Below are 16,093 nucleotides of genomic sequence, written 5' to 3' on the forward strand. Positions count from 1 at the left end.
TAAGTTACATCCTTCAAAATAAATTTATTTTTTCAAGCTGCCCTTGAAAAGATTGCAGCTATAAAAATTATAAACAATAAAAATAAATAGTTTTTTATAAACATTAAGCTGACCTAGAATAGTGTTTATAAACTAATAATACTGTTTAGTAAAACTTACAAAATAAAGCAAAATAAAGTTTGAAATTAAAATTAAACAGAAACATCCAAGTATTTGTAAAGGAATCGTGAATTAGAGATGGAAAAACATAAACAAAAACAAGGTGACTCGAGCTAAATGGATCCTCTATATTCATTAAAAAAAACTAAATTTTGTGATCAGAAAATTATGTCCGTTACAAAAAATAAAAATAAATATTTTTTTAAAAAAAGTATTCAATAAGAGATTCTAAATAAGGCAGAGAAATTAAAATATGAGGCATCCAGCCCGACTCACCTTAACAAAATATTTTATGAAACCAATATATGACTTTCTTCTGTTAAATATTTCAATTGATTAATTTTTTAATAAAGTTCGAATTCCTAAAAACATTTTTAATAACTACATTTAAGATTTTGGATTGAGATTGAATTGGATTGAGAAGTTTTACTTCTCTCATCAAACGTCGTTTACCTACACTTTGACTTCTAGGGTTTCAATTTTTTTCTCAATTTGCTGAACTTTTAAGCAGGAAGAAATTTAAAAATAATGATAATGCATGGTCCGATTGTTTGCGCTAGAAACGTATTTTTGTTTTATTGTGTATTCCCTCAACTAAATAAGAGTCAATCTGTTTAAAATAAAAGAAAATATATCACTAATTAAATCGGTGTTTTACAAAGTCCTAATGGTTTATTTACCTAACATTAAAACGATAGAAATTATTCAATACTTATTGTTTTTTTAAACTGTATTATTTATCTTATATTGGTTTCATACAATTTTAATCTGTTATCAACAGTCTCTCTAAACCAATCTTTTTTAGGTTTTTCAATAAAAATATTATCTAGTAATTTTAAATTTAATTTCATTAAAACTTGTTTATTTATACGATTTTTAATTAATTTTAATAATATTGGTTGTTTATATATTTCTAATAAAGTTGGTGGGTAAATATTATTACCAAATGAATCTTTTTTAAATGTTTTTCTAATCCAATTTGTTAAATAAAAATCACCACTTTTAACCATTATATGTCCAACAGAATTTCGATAAACCGAACTGAAAAAATTAATCATTTTTTCTACGTTGAAATGTGATGTCTTCAACATTACTTTCAATTCTCTGTAAGAGTTTTCTTTGAATACAAAAACCTGAAACAAAATTAAGATTAATTAAAACATGTATACATTTATCTAAATATTGAAATAATCAGGAATTTATTGTATGCATTAATTTTAATATTGAAATCTATCGAAAAAGGAATTTAGGATCTCAAATTTCTAAGAAAAATCCTTACGGTTAGTGAATAATTACTTTTTAACGAGGAAATTGCTCTATATTCTAGAAGACACATCTCAGCACTATAAATAAAATATATTTTTACCAATTCCCATACAATTTTCTGCGAGACCATTGGCTAAAGCATTAAAAAAGGCTTGAAGTGGCCAAGTTCTACCCGAATTTTGAAGAAATATATTCAAAACAGTTAAAAGTGTTATTGCCACTCTAACCAGTTATTGGAATGCTGAGATTAATTATTTTTCCAACTGTTTTATGTACCAAAAAAGATATTTCTTACCACCGAAAATGACTTATAGAAAGAGAAAATCTAAGTGCAAACTGGCCTTTAAAATCCAGCATCTCCAAATAGAAGTCCCGTGCACTAATCACTGTGGTATACATGTTCTGTGGTTCTATGTTATTAACAAGTTTTTACAGTTGAATACAATAATTAATGTATATTTTGTTGACATGTGGTACATAAAAATTAAATCATCTGATCCTATATAAATATACATATTCCAATGTCATAATTGTGATTAATAAAGATTTAAGGTGAATTGATTTGTAAGAATCGTGAAAATCAATCACAGATGTCCATCTTTTAAGAAAAATAATGGAACTTGATTTTTTCTACTTATAACAGTTTTAAATGCTTAAGAGACAATAGTACTTGGAGTTGACGCTAGAATGCGTAAGCTCCTTGATTGAGTCGGCTGGTGAACAGTTTTGAGACATACATAACCAGGTGTACCTCTATAAATTTATAACAAACCTATAGTAAAAAAAACGAATAAGTTAGATTGAGATAATTCTTATAGTAGGTAACAGAAGATCTAGTAATTAAAATAAGACTGCGTTAGCAATTAAAAACACTTTTACGCTGTACCTCATTCTCATATTAATAATAGTATTTAACTGCTAAAAAGATCCCAATACATAAAATAACTACTATAATATGAGTGTAATAATCAGGTATAATTAATTACTTGAAAAAGTCCATCTCCAATAACATATGAAGACACGTAGTGTGATCCAATATTTGTAATAAAATTATTTAGCGTTGCAGTTTCATTTGGTGATAAAAATTCAGCAAATTTAGCTGCTTGTTCTGACAGATTACTAGTTATTATATCTTCTGTTAAATTTAAACTAGCTTGTTGATTGTACCAGTCAATCATTACTAATAAATAACTGCGGCTTTGCGTGATATGTGAGTGCGAAATACCTGAAGAGTAAACAAAATTAAAATTAAATCAGAAAAATAATGTAATTTTAAATGGATTACATGAATAAAAATTAATATGTTCTAAGTGTTCAAATGTTTGGTATAGTAATCTAATTTTGAGAATATACAATCTGTTGTACAAATTAGTTAATGAAAAAAAAAAATGAAATAAAAAAAAAAAGACAAAAAGAAAAATTAATATCATAAATAATATGCTTTAATAATAAGGAATAAAAAAATCCTCTGATAAGCCTCGTGGTTGAATTATGTAAAATAAATAACACTACTACAATTACCTGCAGTAGTTAAGCGTACTGACACCTCGGAAATTCGGACTTCGACCACCGAAAATTGAATCAGTTCTCGGTAGAGTTCTGTACAATTTTTATTTTAAATTAATCAATAAATTTAAGTTAATCTCGCCTGTGGAACAACAGTAGTTGTATTTATTAAAGTTAGTAGTACATTTAGTTGGCAGTAGATAGCAGCAGCGTGCAATCATAACTATAGTTTCGACCTGCAGCGCATTGACCTTTATAGAGTGCGCTTCACCAAACCCACAATAACTTTAGGTCGCCTAAACCCGTGAAATCTCATTTCCATGGGTTTTTAAGGACCGTCCACTCTTTTATGGGAAGAATATTGTTTGCCACAGATGCAAACTCTTAAAAGGAAATTTTAGTAGATTTCAAGCACAGATATATATATTTCAGATAGGCTGCTTCTAAGGGAGAATCCTTAGGGATTTAATAGGTTTCTGAGAGAAGAGCCAATAGCCACATTATGCTCAGATCCTGCACCGAAATGATAATAACATGAAGGGTTACATATATTAAGGATAACTGACCGTGCAGTTGAAAGTTAACTTATCAATTACAAATCTTTATAAACACAATAATTAAATGCCATTTGAAAAGAAGAATTATTCAAGGCTAAACAATTTTTGAAGTTAAAATCCAATGAAAAAAACTCGAAAAGACTTTGTTTTTCATAATTTCAATCAAAGCCCACTGAAGATAACTTCACTCACCTCATTTTTAAATAAAAAATAAATAAATAATAATACCTAAACATTAAATACTATACAAGTTTTTTATTTAAATAGTTCAGCGTATAATAATTTTGTTTTCATTCAATGATATTAATTTATCTTTTATGTCGATTATATCTATTTAAATAATAATTGATAAGATTATTCAATACAAATTAGTAATTGCAATAAATAGAATTCCTAGTTGCTCTTTTCGCTTTTAGGAGCAATTATTAATACTGAATATGGATTCAATTGGAATCCAAATAGGATTTCACTTTGACAACAAATGAGAAAAAAAAAAATGAAGAATTTTTTGAGAAAAGTCTTGTAAGTTTGTTAGGGAAGAAAACATACTTAGTTTTTTACTTACTGTTTTCTGTTCTCCGCAATAATGTTAGAGTCAAATTCATTTAATAAGTTTGCGAAATAAATTAAGCAGTTCTTTGCTTGTCAATACTGAGCGTATGGAGTTAACCCTGTCTATTGATATAAGACGTAATTTTATAATTAATAAGTAATAGTTCAGGATTTGATAAGAATCATTTAAACTTAAGTTTGCTTTGAGAATTATTTAAACTTAAGTTTGTTTAAGTAAAAACGTTTTTCGGGCAAGAAAAATTGAATCACAGAAATTATTTACTTTAAAATAACACAGTAAGTGATTGGTAGATTTGAAATCATCCGAGCGTTATTATAGTTTAATGAAGAGCGAGTTAACAAAGGAAAAACAACTCCATTTTCTTGTGGATAAAGTGGCTAGTAAAACTGCAACAAAATTACCAAAGACGTTTCAGAGCTGAATTTTACTAGCAGTTGGAGAATGCCTATCAACAAGCCTACTGAATGGTTGAATCTTGCCAGACAGGTTTTATAACAGAAATCATTTTCAACCTAAAGATTTTTTTTTGTGCAAGGGAGCAGCTCATAATTTTGCTATAGAGATTCTAAATAATTCTATCTATAGCGACCTGATGCGCAATTACTTATTAATGCTAGGGATAGATGTAGTATTTATTTATTTTTGCACTTAGGGAATGTTTCATTTTTACCCCAAACTGAAGTTTAATTTTATTAAAACAAACAACTTAATATACTTTTTTTTTTCTTCTTTTTTTTTAAATATAATAATAATAATAATAATAATATTACTTTATTTAAAAAAACAGAACAAAACTATACTCTTGAACAAAATCAAACAAGTAATGTACAGCATGGATCTAGTCCGTCTGCTGGTTTTTTTTTTTAAGTATTATTTATTTATTTACAAAATAAGTACAAAATATATATAGGAGTACCAATTTGCGTATTCTAACTCCTACACATTTATCGCATATATACACAGGATAGTAAGGGAGTACAATTTAATTAGAGGGAAAAATAAATAAAAACCTCTAAAAGGTAAAAAATAAAATGTTGAAGTCTACTTATAATCCTAAATTATAGGCTAAGTATATGCATGACTCTTTTATGTTTGTATTCCAAGTTGCTGTCATATGTTCCTGTCTGGCTGTAAATAGGTATGTCACTGTCATGGAGTTTGGTAAAAAATCTGTGTGTGCTATTTCTAACTATGTCCTTCATCTTAATATATGTCTTAATTTTTGACATTAACAGTATGAATGGCTGCACTAGGAAAAGTATACAGGGTGAATCTGTAAGTATTGTTCATAGGCCTACTGTCTGTAGTACATCTAAAGTGGAGTTCAATGACGTATTGGCCAACTTCATATTTCCCACTGTTCTTGAGTGACGTCACTTTAAATTCTTTTTCTAAAACATTACTTTTTTGCAATAAAAATGTTATTACTCAGAAAGTTTTAGTCCGAATTTGATTTTGATGACACGGTTAGAAAGACAGATAAATTTCTTAAAAATTGACACCATTTGGAAGCATAAGTTATTCTCCAAACAGCCTCAATCTTCCTCCTGGATACTGGAAAAATAAAAGTAATCGAAATTTTTGAAGAAAACTCATTAGGCCCTTATGTGATCATTATCAGACCTAGGTGCTGGCACTTTTTATAAAAGTTTCCTTGTCTAATGGACTTGCAAACGATATATCATTTTCCAGGATTCCTTTTATCTTCGTATGAGAAATTACGTTTGTTTTTGCAAGAAAACGTGTTCAGGAGCACTCAACAGTGTTAGTTATCAAGTTGTTTAATTCATTGAAAACTCTTTTGGATGGACCAGTAGTCAGTTTTTAAAGTAGATTGTCTTAAAATAAGGAAGTCAAAGGTTACAAATTGCACTTTAAACATTTACTTCTGATCTCACTGAAATATTTCAGGAAAATGTTAGGAAATATTATAAATAAGTGCTATTTTTATAATCGTAGGTTGATTTGCTTAGTTTCAAAAAGGGTACAATATTTTTTGTATTATTTATTTATTACATTTACATCTGTTATAGTCTACAAGACATACAGAGGGAGTTGGCCTAATAAAAATAGGGTACAATAGAAAATTTTGAAAACGCAAGTCAAACAGATCCGGGAAGTTTATTTATAAGATACCTAGTTGAATTGGTTAATACCTAATTCCGATATAAGGATTATCTGTTAGTGGGTTCAAAGGGTTGTTAAGGCTTATTCACATTCTTATCTTTTCCAACAGTGCAGTTATGTGTGAAATTGTAATTTGGAGTGAATACAAACTATTTGAATTTTTGTTTAAGTACTTCTTTAAAATATTTCCTAACATTTTCTCAAATATTTCAGTAAGATCAGAAGTAAATACTTAAAGTGCAATTTGTAACCTTTGACTTCCTTATTTTAAGACAATCTACTTAAAAAATTGACTACTGGTCCATCTAAAAGAGTTTTTAATGAATTAAACAACTTGATAACTAACACTGTTGAGTGCTCGTGAACACGTTTTCTTGCAAAACAAACGTAATTTCTCATACTAAGATAAAAAGAATCCTGGAAAATGATATACCGTTTGAAAGCCCATTAGACAAGGAAACTTTTATAAAAAGTGCCAGCACCTAGGTCTGATAATGATCACATAAGGGCCTAATGAGTTTTCTTCAAAAATTTCGATTACTTTTATTTTTCCAGTATCCAGATGGAAGATTGAGGCTGTTTGGAGAATAACTTATGCTTCGAAATGGTGTCAATTTTTAGAAAAATTATTTTAGAAAACAAATTAAAGTGACGTCACTCAAGAAAAGTGGAAAATATGATGTTGGCCAATACGTCTTTGAAGTCCACTTTAGATGTATTACACACAGTTGGCCTATGGACATTACTTACTGGTTCATCCTGTATAGAAGAGCTAAAATTAATCAGACTTACCTAATTTCCTGGCTGCTAATTTAGACGTCCAACTACCGGTGAATGCACGCCAGCTGTCGTCCATGCCTTCGATATGGATACTTCTGAAAAATGCTGAATAGAGAGCTTCCAGATCATCGCACAATTCTACCTTGAAAGTGATTTTCGTTTTATTGTTTGAACTGCAAATATAGTTATTTATTTTTTCAATTATTTAGTAATTATGATTGGACCATTAACTTACAAACTAGCATTATATATATAAATAATGGTAACTTTAGTAAAAATGAAAAACTAGGAAAAAAATTAGGCAATGTATAAAAAATAGTATCAAGGACAAGATTTGGTCAAAAACATATTTCCTCACAATCGAGCAGTAGATAATAATGCGAATGTTCTGGAAGTGGAAAATGAAACTTAGTAAATTGAAATTTTGATTTGTTTTGTAGGTTACTTATACAGTTTCCCCAATTAGTCAATTACTTTGATCATTAGAGAGATTTAAAAGGAATACTGTAGGGTTAAGTAGATAAACAGTAAGACCACTTCAAAATTTGATCTTCTAAGACTTCAAATAGGACGTAGAAATATTTTAAAATATTTAGCTCGATGCAGCAGCCAAATTTTACTTTCAGACCAATTGGTCAGACATGACCACTCGAATCCTTACTGATGAGCTCGAAGAATAGGCTATTTACGGTGAAAAACATTGTTACTGTGCAAACTAAAATTGGGCAAGACTGATTCAAGATATATTTATGTGCGGCTGAGATCATTGGGCTAGAATCGTCATCTGCCCAGTCAACCAAGTGATCACGTAGACTATCAAGTGCTATGAGATGAATTCAAGGCTAAATGTGGGACAATCTAGCAGTGGAGTGACAAGATTTTTTTTAGCTAGAAAAAGGTTTTTTGAATGTCTTGGCATTTATTGGGGGGTAATTCGGTTGATAGCAGGCTACTTTGCGCATCACATTGTAGAATGAGAAAGCGCATGCATAATCATGTAAGGGCCTGATAACGGATTGCCTGAATCAATTTTGTCAGAAAGTATACGGCTCAATAAATATGGTTATCTTTTTGAAAGATTTGTGTGGTTGAGATTATGGCTCATTAATGGAGGACAACTAGTGCATTCAAGCTGTACAGGGAGAATCGCTGCCTGGTCTGATTAGTACCTTCAAATAGACAGGACTGCAGCTGATATCACAATAGATCTTTGGGCCCGATGGTCCATACTGATTGGCCAACCAGGAACGTAATGGACAATGTGCATTATGAAATTGCAAGACATTAAGTACCACAAATCTAGATGAAGAAGGTCGTTTGCAATTAGATTCAGAATTTGTTAATGAAGTTTTTAATTAAGGATTCAAAATTGGCGAGGAATCGGTCAAATAAAAACAACAACTAGTCCTTTTGCCAACGTTTCGACAAATATATTTTCTTCTTCAGGGTTGTTCTTATTTGACCGATTCCTCGCCAATTTTGAATCCTTAATTGAATAATTTACGGTCACGAAACCTATATATTCAGGTGTTTTTAATTTCAGTTTCCTAGAACTGTCTTATTTCTAAGATTGTATCATCAGTAATAATGTTTTGAAACCAAGGTCAAAAATTAAACAAATCAAGGACGTCTTCCCCTTTGATTTCATACGACGCACGCCTTGCTTCAACAGCTGTACACGATTTTTTATTTTCAAGTAAAATGTAACGCATAGTCTAAAATAGTTAATAATTGTGTATATAAAACATTGGACATATGGATGGGTTTTAAAAGTCCATGAAACTTCATTCATAAAATTATTTGTAAAAAAAAGATAATTTTTGTAATCCCCATTACTGTTACATAACCTTTACAATCATTCCTCTAACAATAAAATATAGGTAAACAAAAAATATGTAACAATTTGTCTAGTTATGAATGAAATAAATTTTCTAATAGAGAATGCCCACCTAATTAAAGTAGAATCGTAGTTAAATGGATAGAATAGTGTATCTCTAAACAGCCACCTTAGGCCAGTATCATTTCTAGGAGTTGTCCTTATTCTGACAGATAAATCGCCAAAAAATTTAAACACATCGACACCGGCACCAAGAAATGTATTTTGCTCTTGAAGGCTATCACTGCAAAACCAGTTCAATACTGACAAAAAGAATATATATCTCATTGCAGTATTAAAATCACCTGTAAAAAAAGTTATTTTATTTGATTATTTTAATGTATTCAAGTTTTTAGAAGATTAATTATAAACGTAGATACAATTAAGTTCTCAAAAGTTAGACTGAGCTTTATAGGTTTTATTCATATAGATTTTTGCTTGCACTATGCTTCATTTAAGATGGAGTATGTTTTGTAAGGCCACACGTTCGAGCATACTTATGCTTCGTTCGTAAATTCTTATTGCCTGAGAGTTCGCTGCCAGAACGAATAGAAAGCACAAACTTTTCTCACGTTACATTATGTATTCAAAGTATAAGACAGTACAAACGTTCTCCATTGTAAAAGAAGCATAGCATTCAGATTGACATAGGAAGACTTATTTTTGTGGTTATAAGATCGCAATAAGTGCAATGGCGAAGTGCACTTGGCGACTTGATTCCTACGCTATAAAACAAGGATCATAATGCATAAAGGCAGAAAGAATGTAAAGTAGATATCTAGATGAGAAACTGTATTTTGATTCAAATTTTTCTTGTGAGATCCTTAAATTTTTTTTATCCTACATTTTCGCCTCTATTATCTCCAATATCGATATTTCTTTCCTTTATAGTTTTAATTCGTTGGCGTTTTTCATTCCAGCAATACCAAAAAACGTTAAATTCAGCGCTCGTTTTCACTAATAGTGAAAACACGATTAGAAAGGCCTAAACCTTAAATTATAATTTCAAATGTTTACACCTCTACCAAATATCATTATGAGATTTTTTATAAACCAGCTTAAAATATAAATGGTGAAAGCCAACAAATTTTTATAAAAAAAAAATCGCTTAGCTCAACAGACTTTCTTAAATAAAGAATCATAGCAACACTGTTTTATGTTTGTAAATATTAGCCATAATTACTAACCTTTATTAACGAATAAGTAAATACAAAAGTACAAAGAAAATAACATGAGAATAGTATTATTTAATGTCATCTACTAGAATCACTGAAATTAACCATAATAAAATTGAAACTGAATAAGCACAATTACATATTAATGGAGAGAAGTACATGTGTAAAAGAAAATGATATGCACTTTTGGTGAATCTAACTTGGAATATATAGTAAGGATTGCAATAATAAAAACAAAATTAGGTAAAGAGTAAATATTTTTTATACGGGTTCTAAGAACCCATGACTGTAAGTAGAAGGTAAAATAAGTTTTATGCAATCAGAAGAAGTGAGGAGCCTAATAAGAAATTAGCTGGTAACTGTGCAACGTTCCAAGAACTAAAAACAAGAACCAGTGCCGAGTAGATAGCTAAGAAGTGGAAAAGATCCTTCTGAACTCGCAAGAAATATATCAGGCGCCCAAACCATCAGTATTACATCAATAGAAGGGTCTTTATTCAGGTGCCAAAAAAAGCCAGTGGAGTTAAGTGCGGTTCAAAGAGATCCCCAAAATAGATATTCACTCTATCAGTGTCTGGAATTACTAATATAGCTCTGTAAAAAAGTAAAGTAATCGCCTATTTTTTCAGGCGGGGCTTAACGTCCAACTACCAATTAGGTGTCATGGACGGAGGCGACTAGCAAACATACTTTTACTGTAAATTTCTTTTATTAACCATTAAATAAAATCTAAGGCCTAAGACCGAGAATCGAACCCTGTACCACAATACATATTAGCTTCGCAGGTCTTGCCACTAACCGCTCGGCTACCGTGGCGTCCTACTATAGCTCCGTATTTAATGCTTGAAATTGCTCTTACTGGTGCCTCAATCTTAACAGGTTATTTGGAGTAGTGGCCCTGTAAATGCTTCACATTGTGTGGTGAATCAGAGCTCTATTGGGCCACTCCACCGTCTGAAATTGCCCTAATTTCACGACAGTTACTCAAGAGCCACAAGACATGGGAAAAAAGAGTGCAGAAGTGACATTACCAAGGCTATCTCAATATGAAGTGTGGAAGTCGAAATGAAGGTGGGTTAGAACAGTAAAAATCTTTGTAATAAAATACCCAAGAAACTTTTCAAATTTATCAAATTTCTTAGATCCCCAAAACTGGGTACCTTAACAATTTTTGCAGGCAATAAGGCGACTTAGCTCACAATGGTACTTAATTCTGCCCAATGAAAGGGGACCAAACTATATTGATGCCTGCTTTGGCTGCAAAAAATTTTTCCTTTAAAATGTGGAGAGTTTAGGATGTATTGATATACATTATCAACTTTTTGCCAAGTAGAATTTCAACATCCCCTAGCAGCAAGTACATCACCTCTTCTTAATACCAATTCTTTCGATCTGTCTAAATTTAAAACAAGATTCCATCGTTCAAGATTTCTCTTTAGTAGAGGACATAGCTAGAAGAAAGACATCGTCCTCATAGATTACAGATTTACTATCTTCAAACGCCTTAAGCCAACCATCCAAGAAAATTGGATTGAAAATTTTCTTTGCCACTAACAAGAGACATCACTTTGGAAAATAACCACTTAAGACCAGGTCCAATTTGAAGGATGCACCCAAATTAAAAAATTCACTCACATCTAATGATTCACTGTTGCTACTTTCAGTCAAATAAAAAAAAATCAATTAAGCAGTCAATTCTTGATTTTATGAAAGTCAAATTTACACAAGATGGTTACCACAAATAAGTTATCCAATGTTGAATAGCCATGCCGAAATCGTTATTGATTTTGACTAGCATTGATTTGTTTAGCAAACGTTTTTTTGGTGTTTTAGATGAAGAATTCCTAAGAAACACAGCTGTCCGAACAAATTGAGCAACCACCTTAAAGGGAAACAAATTAAGCTGAACCTCTCATCACAAAGACATTACAATCAACCAACAAAAAGCCTAAACCTAACCTTACATCCTAAACAGTCCCATCAAATAAGATGGGTATTTCCTCCTCTGTTTCTCAAACTCTACAGAAGACAAGAGCTCAATTATGTTGAACTATATCCTTTCACCATAATAATTCTCAGTGAGGGAACCATCCAGTTATCTGAGAGAGGTCAGTAAAAGATCAGACAGCATCTGTCAGCCCTCGCTAAGGCCCCAAACAACTAAGTACAATTTTCTAAAAAGCTAATCATTTCGATTCATGGGAAGACTGTGATTACTCAGTTGGTTTCTATTTTGTAAACATTGACAAGGAATCTAAAACAATAGATGAAACAATAGGTTATTCGCTTTGTTGAACTTAATGTTAAGCTTAATACATAAGCAACACTCCCAAAAACTTCCAAAAAACAAAAGTTCCTTAAAAAATAACTTTTAAAAAGAAAGTGAATGATGAATTTTGACCAGAAACATAATAGGAAATGGTTGTAGGTATTAATATTGTAGTATCTTAACCCAATTACAAATTTAGGCTGATAGATAATTATTATTTATTTATTATTATTTTTTTTTTTTTCGGCGCATCAACATCTTGGTCATTAGCGCCTTTATTTATTATTATTATTATTACTATTTTTGAGATACACTTTCCAATAGAGACACTTAATTTGGCTGAAGGTTTTACAAATATTGTATACTAAACTGTGATAAATGAAAAATCTTTGACTTATGTACAGATAGGTTGTTTGAATTTAAAGCCAGGCCAATGTTGATGCGCCAAAAGAAACCAAAACAAAAAATTGACTGCATTGAATCTTCTAAACCGGTAGGTGCAGAGAGAGCAACAGTATTTTTTGGAAGATTGAAGAAGGCTAAGGATCTCCATGAAGGCGAAAATTGGTTTAAAAGATTTGTTTAAAAAAATTAAAAAAGTGAGATTGGTAGCGCAATTAAGACTGTGCAATTTATCCAAGGCAAGGTTCTATATTAATGAAACCTGTTATGAATTTGATGAAAACAATCTTTGCCTCATTTGTAACTCTTTTTCTCCTGATTCAGTTGTTCATTTCCTTTTGGAATGTACCTCACTTTTATCTATTAGAACTCATCTTCTTAACTCGTATCAATCTTCAAATGATTCTTTAAAAGATAAGTTTCTCAAGTTGTTAGATATAAATAGTGTGAATCAAATTAATGATATTTACAGTTTTATGTACCAAGCTCTGAAGCTCAGAAGTTCTTTGCTCTTAGAGTGATAACTGTAACTTAATTTGTCTAACTAATTAAGTTATTTTTCACTTATGTATGTCAATGAGTTATGTTTTAGTTTTCCACTTTTTATTTCATAAAGAATAGTTTCATTTCCTTAATTTTACTACTGTATTAATGTAATGTTATTCTACTTTTTTGTGCAATGTTGTTACAACTCCCAGCTAAAGGTATTTACCTATAAGCTTGTAAATAAATAATAATAATAAATATTGATGCACCAAAAGAAACCAAAACAAAAAATAACTGCATTGAATTTTCTAAACCTTGAGGTGCATAGAGAGCAACAGTATTTTTTGGAAGATTGAAGAAGGCTCCATGAGCGATAATTGGTTTAAAAGATTTTTAAAAAAAATTAAAAAGAGTGAGTAAATTCTTTAGAGCCTTTTCAAGAAATAAGTGACTGATAGATTTTCATCGCTACGTTAGTGCCACGTGTCTCATGGCTGATTGCAAACGATATATAAAATTAGATTTTTTCCTTCTTCTTCTTTAAACTAGAGTCTTAGAAAACAAAGTTACCTTTCTTTGGACTTTTAAAAATATGTCCTCTTAGTTTGGAAAGAAACCGGCCACTAAGTATTCGAATTTTCCCAACCTGGTCCACCAGCAGATTCTCAATATCACGCCTAGTCCTTTCTTTTGCCACTAGTGTAGTCTTTATGATGTGATGATAATTTTAAGTAAAGAAATAATTTACTTTATAATGTAAACAAAAACCCAATAGAGCAGACAAATTATTGGTTCACCCTAATTGCAAAACGTTACAGTTCTGTCTTTAAATTTGCAGTTAAAGTTACCAATTATTCTTCAACTTAAAAACCAAAACGACGACATACAAAACAAAACACAATTAAAAAAAACACGTTTTTATTCTTAGTGAAAACTACAAACCATGCATTGTCCAATGAATCCTCATTTAGGACAATCCGACTAAATAGATATAGATGGACTTTTAAAGTACTTACAAGAGTGAAGCTGGCAGTGCCTGTTACCTCGACCTTGCGATTAGAACACATATTCACTTGCAAACTTGAAAACGTTCCCTCATTGACTGTGAATTCAATAATGGTGATCAATTGTGGCAATATTGGTGAGCAGCATGTCTAGTAATTATAGTGGGGCAGCAATTATATATACATTAAAAATAATACACACACACAAATCTCTTTTTTGGACTTTGCACTGCCGAGGTCGGATTATCGGAGTCGACCCCTTTTATGCCTGTTATACATAGTTAAAATTATTGCTCTTTCCAATTAGGAAACTTGTCTTCCATTGATAAATAGGCTATCTCGTTAAGAGTGTGACACGCACTGGATTTGTGATACTGGAGATGAGCCAGTGGGCTAATAAAGGAACCGCTACGGTCATTTTGTGAATATTAGCGATTAATTAATCTTTTTTGTTTTGTTTTTCTTAATTATTTAATCATTTTTTAGGGGGGGAGAATTTCTTTAACGTTGTAACCTTTCACATCATTTTGTTTTTAATGACAAATCTGCGACTCTTTTTATCGCTAGCTGGACATCATAAATCTAATGCCAAAAACTGACATAACTTATACATACTATAATGATTACAACTGAATTTACAAATTGCGTTAAATTCACACATAAATTGTATACTCATTCCTCGATTTTAAGCAATAGAAATGTTCATCGGAAAACCGAACAAACCAAAACCGCCTAAAACGAAACTCAGTTTTCAAGTGAAACAATGTTTTGTTCAACCAAACTTTGAACTGTTTAAAAGAAATGTGAAATATGTATTAAAACCATGTAAAATGAGAATAATGATAATTACATAGAGAATGTGTACATAATTATTTTCAGAGAAGGATGTATATAATCATTTTCAATAACACATTAACTTCACAGATTTCAACTGAAATTCTCAAGTTTTATTTTTTATTTTCAATTATTGCTTCACTTGGTTACAACTAAAGGCGGGCTTTATGTCCAACTACCAATTAACTGTCACAGACAGATGCTTTGCTGTAAAGTTCTCATATTAGACATTAAATAAAATCCAAGGCCTAGAGACCAGGAATCGAACCCAGTAACAGTAATTACATCTTAGCTTCGCAGGCCTCGTCTCTAACCGTTCGGCTACCGTGGCGCCTTGCAACTAAATAGTTTCTTATTTGGTGTTGTTTTACTAGTTGAAGTGCTGGCTACAGTTTACACTTCGTTAATCATGGTTGATTTTTGTACAAAATTGGTTACAAACATTTGGTTACTTTGGCGGATATTCTTATAGATTTCTTTCTTTATACCATTTTGATTAAGGATAGGAATAATTTTTGATTACTTATCTACCTTCTTACTCTAATTCCTTTTAATATCTCATCCCATACTACACGACATTCTTCTCCGTTCAATGTACCATACTGCAAACATAGTTACGTTTTTTACTCCCCTATCTTTCGTATGATGCGGATAGCCAATCATTTTAACTTAGATTTCTTTGGCACAGATATACAAAATTTTCTAAATAAAGCCAGATGTCAACCATTTCTTTGAACTATTTGTATTGTATAAATCATTATAATAACTTCTAAAAGGTAAAATAAAATACTAAAGCCTAATTATAAACCTAAAATGTATAAACCTAAATTATAAATACTTAAATTTTTTTATTATTCATGTTATTAATATTGTTGTTTCTGTAAATTGGATATTGATCCGTTTTTTATTTAAAATAAAATTGTTGTGCGTGAAATACGAGTAATACAGAGTAAAAAGTAAAGTTATGCTTATTATTATTATTTTTTCCAGCAGGCTTTGCGCCCAATTATTAAATTAGAAGTCATGGACGGAGGCGACTAGTCAACTTTTTAACAATTAAATAAAATCCCATGCCTGG

At 30.8% G+C, this 16,093-nt stretch overlaps 1 protein-coding gene across 4 annotated transcripts; it reads right to left on the bottom strand.

Annotated features, from left to right (window-relative positions):
• LOC141461774 (torso-like protein) lies at window positions 1-14,552 on the bottom strand. Of its 4 annotated transcripts, XM_074143089.1 has the most exons (6): window positions 14,194-14,534; window positions 8,919-9,150; window positions 6,982-7,142; window positions 2,412-2,650; window positions 2,096-2,197; window positions 1,153-1,292 (listed from the first exon to the last, which is right to left on the bottom strand). In XM_074143089.1, exons 2-5 carry the CDS (start codon window positions 9,131-9,133, stop codon window positions 2,108-2,110), a joined length of 705 nt encoding a protein of 234 aa, XP_073999190.1. In that variant the 5' UTR covers window positions 9,134-9,150; window positions 14,194-14,534; the 3' UTR covers window positions 1,153-1,292; window positions 2,096-2,107. The 4 variants fall into 4 exon arrangements, with proteins under 4 accessions (XP_073999189.1, XP_073999191.1, XP_073999192.1 ...); XM_074143088.1 differs by lacking the exon at window positions 2,096-2,197 and having other exon boundaries at window positions 1-1,292; window positions 14,194-14,538; XM_074143090.1 differs by lacking the exons at window positions 2,096-2,197; window positions 8,919-9,150 and having other exon boundaries at window positions 1-1,292; window positions 14,194-14,552.
• Window positions 14,553-16,093: the final 1,541 nt, after the last annotated feature.

Source organism: Rhodnius prolixus, unplaced genomic scaffold, assembly GCF_049639745.1.
Source record: "Rhodnius prolixus isolate KJV_2025 unplaced genomic scaffold, Rpr scaffold_12, whole genome shotgun sequence".
NCBI lineage: Eukaryota > Metazoa > Arthropoda > Insecta > Hemiptera > Reduviidae > Rhodnius > Rhodnius prolixus.

What these genes read in the sequence shown, in the direction of transcription:
- LOC141461774 (XM_074143088.1), bottom strand. Translation starts at nt 9,133, where the DNA reads ATGAGATATATATTCTTTTTGTCAGTATTGAACTGGTTTTGCAGTGAT. An exon ending in TACGATTCTACTTTAATTAG is followed by an intron (nt 7,143 to 8,918) that starts GTGGGCATTCTC and finishes CTATATTTGCAG; the next exon opens with TTCAAACAATAAAACGAAAA. An exon ending in TTGGAGATGGACTTTTTCAA is followed by an intron (nt 1,293 to 2,411) that starts GTAATTAATTAT and finishes ATTTTGTTTCAG; the next exon opens with GTTTTTGTATTCAAAGAAAA.